Consider the following 7119-nt stretch of genomic DNA (forward strand, 5'->3'; position numbering starts at 1 on the left):
GAAAAGGTACGTTGAAACAGGAAAATACTGGTGGAATACATAGATGGTACTCTCTTTTTGGGTTAGAAATTTGGCAATATCTATTAAAATTAAAATTTTAAGTGTGCATCTCATTTGATCTAGCTATTGGACTTTTGGGATGTTAACTTATGGAAATACTGATGCCAGGGTGCAAAGAAAGACATGCAATAGCAAAGTTGTTGAAATAGTCTAAAATTGAAAACAATCTATATGTGTATCAATAGGTTATCAGTTAAATAAACAAAGGTGCACCTATGAAGTGAAATATTCTGTAGATGTTTAGAACAAAGTAGTAACCATAGATATGTGTGTGTGTGGAGAGAGAGAGAGCGAGAAAAGATTTCCAAAGTATATTCAGAAAAAAAGGTAAAATGCAGAAGGGTATTGTAGTTTAAACTGGTATTTGGAGAAATATACACATACATATGTAGTTTTTATATGCTTAGAAAAGAAGTCTGAAAATATATAAACCAAACTTATCTATTATCATGAGGGTTAGATGAACAGAAACTGAAATTAGAAAATTCAATAAAGGTTTTAAGTATTAGCAAAAAATATCTTTTTTCAAAAAAACAGCTTATTTGACAATAATACAGAGACACTACATATCCTGTCAGGAAATAGAAAAATCTGGTTCACACTTGGTAACAGGGGGCAAGGAGTAATTCTTTGGTATTCTAACAGCGTAATTAAAAACCTGCCAAGCTTTGACTATGAAGTTTGGAGGACGTTCCTTCCTCTCCCACCCAGAGTCACCGTCGTGCGTGTTCCACAGTAACAGTGTAGTCTTTTGAAAAGTCAAGGATCCCACTCTGATCCTCGAACACGCCCCACCGCCCTAGCGGAGTCGGCCAGGTCCCTAGTCGCGCTTCACCCGGCTACCCTAGTAGTGCCTCGGCAGTTTCAGCCCTTGGTTTCTGGGGCTCGGGGATTTAACCCGAGGCAGTAGGGAAGGCGCTGAAATCCACGCGAGGCGGCGGGCCGCGGGAAGGGACGCCTGGAAGTAGGCTTTTTAGGTGCTGGCACGCGGGGAGAGCTGCTCCGGGGCCAGGCAGCCTTCCAGCCTGGGCTCCCCAGTGCATGTTAGCAAGTGACGCGACAGACAGCTAAAGAACGGAGGAAGGGGGTGGCTACTCCTGGCCCGCGAGGTGGCTCCACGTTATTTCATTCTTGGTAGCTAGACGCTGGTAGGACGCACCCCTTTAGCTCCAAACGGGAACTGCTGGCCCCAGGATTTTCGTCCCACAGATGGAATGATCGCTTCTCCGCGCATTTCCCAAACCACCTTAGGGAGCGGCCTCCTCAAAGTCTAGGATAAAGGGGGCTGGGGCGGATGTGAACGCAAGGCAACGCCGGCTGCAGAGAGGAGCGGAAGCAAGCATGAGAAGGAAAAGTGATCGTGGCGGGCTTAGGAAAGTTGATCTGGCGAGTTAAATGGCGTTTCCGGAGAAATCTGAAAGCTATTGGTTTACAGCAGAAGTCGAGCAAAGGGCTGTCCAGGCTCTGGAATCTCCTCAAGGGATCAAAATGGATACAATGGGTATCTTTCTCCAATAAAACTCTTTGAGGGCCGCGAGTTCAAGTGGTTCGCTAGCCCGCGGCCTCCTTTTCACGCAGCCTGGTCTCGGCGTCTCAGCCACCTCTAAAACCCGGAGAAGGCAAGCGCAGCAGGCCCGGAGTGGCCGGCGGTGGGCTCCGGCCGGCCTGCACACTGGGCATGCGCAAGGGGTAGACCGCCAGGTCGGCTTTGGGAGCCGTGACGAGTCCGGAAGCGCCTGCGCGCACCCCTCCGCACGAAAACTAGTTTTGTTCCGTGTCCTCTGGACTGGAACCCTTTGGAGAGAACCCCCGGCACGACCAGTCGCACACCCGCAAGCGCCGCGGCAATGTCCAGCAACAATTTCGCTTACAATGAGCAGTCCGGAGGAGGGGAGGCGACGGAGCTGGGTCAGGAGGCGACCTCAACCATTTCCCCCTCGGGCGCCTTCGGCCTCTTTAGCAGCGATTTGAAGAAGTGAGGAGAAAGGTTTGGGGTGCGGGCACGGGATTGAGAAGCTGGGATCCTTGGGGGAGAGGCCACCAGGCTTGGGTTCCCGGGAGAGGAATGAGGTCGCCGGAGACAGCGGCGGAGCGGGGCGGTAATGTGTCTGGTGGGTGGGTGGGGTTGGGTCAGTTGGGGGTGGTGAGAGTTGTTGGCGAGTTTGGGGTGAGTGTGTGTAGGGGTCTCTAGTAGTTTTTAAACTTTAATGGAAAACGAACCACTTGGTGAGCTTAGATCTCACCCCCAAGACTCTTAGTTGGTCTGGGCTGGGGCACAGGAGTCTGAATTTTGAGTATAGACTTCTAGTTAATTTAATGTTTGTTGGATCAAACGTTGAGAGTTTTTCTTATTAAGGTGAAAGGAGTGTTTTGGGGGTTGAGAGTGATAATGTGAGCGTCGCTTATGGGAAATTATTCCGTTACCCTGGAGTGTAAAAGTAGAGAAGTGATTTTAGGCATTATGAATGGACACTGTTTTATACCAACATTAATGAAGGTACTTGGACAATATCCTTTGCACTAAGAGAAAAACTCCAATCAAAAATAAGCATACGAGTAGAGAATATTTAAAAAGAGTGTTACTATGAACACATCGTAAACTTTTACAAATTATAATGTGAGTTTTCAAAAACGAACATTAAACAATGTACATTTAGTTTTGTAAAATGTTTCTAAGAGTATTTTAAGTACCTCTGAGAAAGGGAAAGGAATCCCCAAATTGTTTTCTTTTTTTGGGGGAGGGGTTAAACTTACAGAATTCTGGTAACTTTATATTTTAATATCATTTTTACATTTTTCTTATTTTTAATCTTTCAGTACTAATCAATATGTTCATATAACAGGATAACAGGTTGTCACTAGATTCATGCCTAAATTAAAGTAAAATAGCTGCGCTGGTAGCTTTGCAGATGTCAGAAGGGTACATTTAAAATTTAACTAACAGGTTTGAGTAGTCTAGAAAGTGCTGGTAGTTGAAATTGGGATTATGTTTTGATTGTATTTAGATTAAATCTTATATGTTGCGTGTAAAATGCAGTTTTTTTTCCATATTCCCAGTTTAGAAAAGTTTAAAAGTAAGATAACAGATGTCATTTTTCATTATGTGCATAGACGATCGATTGTTCCAACAAGGAACTTGTTGCAACTCTGCAGTTCTATTATCAAACTGTTTCAACTAAATTAGCCTGTAATTCTGCATTGGTCAATTGCATGTGATTTACTTACAATTAATTTACTTTTGTGAACATCTAAGATGTTTTTCTCTTAGATTTTGTCAGATTTGGAAAAAAATTATGGCTTTCACTCTGACCACTGCTGTCCAGATTGCATTTAACATAAAAATAGCTAACATTTACTGAGTGCTTGTGCATTTGTGCTCACTATTTTATATTAATTATCTGTTTCAGTCCCCTTAACAACCTCATGGATTGTTACCAGATGCTTCTCTGATCCCACTCTATAGATGAGAAAATTGGAGCACAGCACAGTGGTTAATTTGCCTAAGATCTTAAGGCTAGAACACTGTACTGCCTGAATTTGAACCCAGAAGTTCTAATCTCAGAGCCCATTCTCTCAAGTGTTTAGATATGCTACTTATTAATTGATTAAATTTATGATACTTTTATGAGAGAATGCATACAACTCATTAAAAGTTTAAAATCTTGAATAATAGCTGTAGACAACATGTGACCTTGAAGCTTCCAGGAGTCAGAAACATTTTGGCCATTGAACTGCAGTCTAATGGAGTTCTACAGAAACAAGGAGATCTCTTTTCTGGAAGTGATCACTTAATCTCTCTTGAGCAAGTAATATTGTAATATTACTTGCCTTTTTAAAAAAAATCTAATGACAAGATGTATGTGAAAAGCTTACCCTGTTCCTCTGCTCTAATTTTTAATGATTTAGTCTGATGAAATAGGTTCAAGTTTATAAAAAAGTAGCAACTTTTTTATAGTACAGAGAATTACCCTTTTGCAGATTCACTGATTTTTAGAAATTTGCTACATTGCCTTATGTCTCTCTGTCACTTACTTTCCCCATACATACACATACACATATTCATATTATTATGTCTTCTGAACCATTGGAGGATAGCTTGTATGCATCATGTCCCTTTACCCTTAAATCCTTAGGGTGTATATTTTAAGACCAGATATTCTCTTAAAACAATCACAGTATTGATGTATTCAGGAAATTTAACATCAGTACAATCTATAGTATGTAATCCAGTTTTATAATTTGTTCCAATAAAGATTTTATTTAAGTGTTTTTTTTCTCTCTAGGACTGGATCCAGTTCAGGATCATGTATTTCATTTAGTTGTCATATCTCTTTAATTTCTTTTAATCTGGAATAGTTCCTTATCCTTTTTTGTCTTTCATGACCTTGACATGTTTATGGAATACATGCCAGTTATTTTACAGCATGTTAACCAATTTGGGTTAGCTGGTGTTTCCTCATGTTAAGACTCAGGTTATGTATCCGTGGTGAGAATACTACTATAGGTGATGTGTCCTTCTCAGACTATTAATTCGGAGGCATAGGATACCCATCTTCATGATATTAATTTTCCCAGTCAAGGGGTTGTCCAGTTTCTCTATTGTATCATTGTTTTTTTCCCCACATTATCTGTGGGTAGACACTGAAACCGTGCAGATGCCTTCGTCCTCATTAAATTTACCACTCCTACATTTAGCAACATCAGGGAATCTCCTGAACTGGTCTTTACCATAATGGCTGCAAAATGATAATGTTTCAACTCTCCAACTCCCTCTACTGTTCTGCTCTTTGGCTTCTTGTCCTAGAGCTTTGTGTTCTCTGATTTTTCAACTAACCATCTCAAAGATGCCTACTTACTTCCTAGTCACAGTATTATTGATGATTTCTGTTTTCTGAATTTAATCTTGTTTATCCCTTCCCCCTTTTAAACAAAATCAGCATTAATGAGTATTAGATGGCTTTATGAAAGTGGATCCTATACATCATTTATTGGCTAATAAGCCTGTATATTGGATTATTGGCTTCAAGATTTTAATTTCTTCATTTAAAATATAAAGAATTTATCTTTTGTACTCCATTTTATTTTGCTTCTTTTTTTTTTAAGAGATGGGGATCTTACTTTGTTGCCTAGGCTGGAGTGCAGTGGTGCAATCACAGCTCACTGGTGCAGTCACAGCTCACTGCAGCCTCAAACTCCTGGGCTCAAGCAGTTTTCTTGCCTCAGCCTCCTGAGTAGCTGAGACTGCAGGCTTGAGCCACCACACTCGGCTAATCTTCTTAATTCTTTTTTTTTTTTTTTAGAGACAGGGTCTCTCTATGTTGCCCAGGCTGGTCTCAAACTCCAGGGCTCAAGCAATACCACCTCAGCCTCCTGAGTCACTGAGAATACAGCATGTACTCCTCTTTAGAATGTTCTAAACTTCGATTGCTTTTAGTTTTTTTCTATGTTGTTTTCCTTTATCATAAAAAAAAACAACTCTTTTTTTGTCTTAACCAATTTTGATATCTGTGTATAATTGAAAAATAATTTTAATAATTTGATTTTCTCTCACTTGCCCGCTGCTCACCTGCTGCTGTGTAGCCGGGTTCCTAACAGACCATGGACTGGTGCTGGTCCACGGCCGGGGGGTTGGGGTCCATAGTATTAGACCATCATTGGACCCACAGTCAGAAGACCTAATTTAAGTTGATGTTTTCCACTGGTAGTGTTACGTTGTTCAAGTTGTTGATCCCTTCAAACCTCAGTTTTCTTATCTCTAGAAAGGGTGTGCTAATAGTGGCCTATTTTGTGAGGTTCTCATTAGATGGTGTACTTAAAAGTGATTTTTTTTTTAAGTGGACAGGAAGTAGGATTTATTGGTGGGCACAAATGAGGGGTCAGCACAGTGGAAACCATCATGAGTGCAGGGCCTGCCACTTGTCCAGGGGGTCACGATTGGGGATGTATTTGACCCCACAGCCATCTGGGATGATCGGCTTCTCAGCTACCACGTCTTCAAATTTGTCTGCATTAAAGTTGGTAAAGCCCCACTTCTTTGAGATGTGTATCTTCTGGTGGCCAGGGAACTTGAACTTGGCCCTACTGGGCCTCAATCACATGCCCCTTGTTCCGCAGTTGGGTGTGGATGGACATGATGACTTGGGCAATGTGAACTCTGGCCACGGTGCCCTGGGGCTTTGCAAAGGCACCACGCATACCTGTCTGGAGCCTAGATTGGGGACAGCACAAGGTCTGACACATGAACATCCATCAGAAGGGACTGTCTCCAAGGTCCCTTAGAGCAACCCATACAAGCAACAGGCTACATACACTACCAAGAAGGCTGCTGTTTGCAGCCATTGCACACTGGCCCACATGAGGAAAGTAGCACGGTCAGCTTAATTGGCTGCATGAAAGTGATTTCTAAACTGGACTGTTAAGGAATACTATTTGGGAAAGTTGGTGAGCTCTTCACTGAGATGCCGACATTTTAGGTCTTAAAGCCTGAGAAGGTTTTTGCCATTGGAGGAACAGGGGAGTTCTTCAGACAGAGAATGTAGAAACTAGGAGAATTGCAAAAGAAAATGCATGTTCAGATGAGAGAGAAATTTGGATATCCAAATTTAGAAAAGTAGGTGGTAGTTAAATCATGTGAATAGGTGAAATTGCCCAGGGAGAACTTCTCTTGTTAGAGGAGAAGTCAGTTTAGACAAAACCCAAGGAAACACCAACATTAAAGGTGTGAATGTAAGAACTAGAAAAAGAGACAGAGCTCAGTGGGGTAGGAAACCAGGGGAAGGTTAAAAAAAAAAGAGAAGTTAATAGGAAAATTAAAAGAAGGAAATGGTCAACTGTCAGGAATTACAGAGTGAGGACAAATAGAATGAGGAAGGCTGGAAGGAGGCCCTTGTGTTTAACAACTAAAAGGTGACTTTAGGGTCGGGCGCGGTGGCTCACGCCTGTAATCCTAGCACTCTGGGAGGCCGAGGCGGGTGGATCCCTCAAGGTCAGGAGTTCTAGACCAGCCTGAGCAAGAGTGAGACCCCGTCTCTACCAAAAAATACAAAGAAATTATCTGGA

The 7119-nt window shown here is 41.9% G+C and overlaps 1 protein-coding gene across 1 annotated transcript in view; it reads left to right on the top strand.

The window, feature by feature from the left end:
- Window positions 1-1760: 1760 nt before the first annotated feature.
- AP3B1 (adaptor-related protein complex 3, beta 1 subunit) overlaps window positions 1761-7119 on the top strand; it is a 271170-nt gene continuing 265811 nt past the window's right edge. Inside the window, exon 1 of the mRNA XM_012664483.1 lies at window positions 1761-2035. Within this exon, the coding sequence (XP_012519937.1) occupies window positions 1908-2035 (128 nt within the window). The 5' untranslated portion in view covers window positions 1761-1907. The remainder of the gene's footprint in view (window positions 2036-7119) is intronic.

This window comes from Propithecus coquereli, unplaced genomic scaffold (assembly GCF_000956105.1).
Source record: "Propithecus coquereli isolate 6110/MARCELLA unplaced genomic scaffold, Pcoq_1.0 Scaffold9, whole genome shotgun sequence".
NCBI classification, from domain to species: domain Eukaryota; kingdom Metazoa; phylum Chordata; class Mammalia; order Primates; family Indriidae; genus Propithecus; species Propithecus coquereli.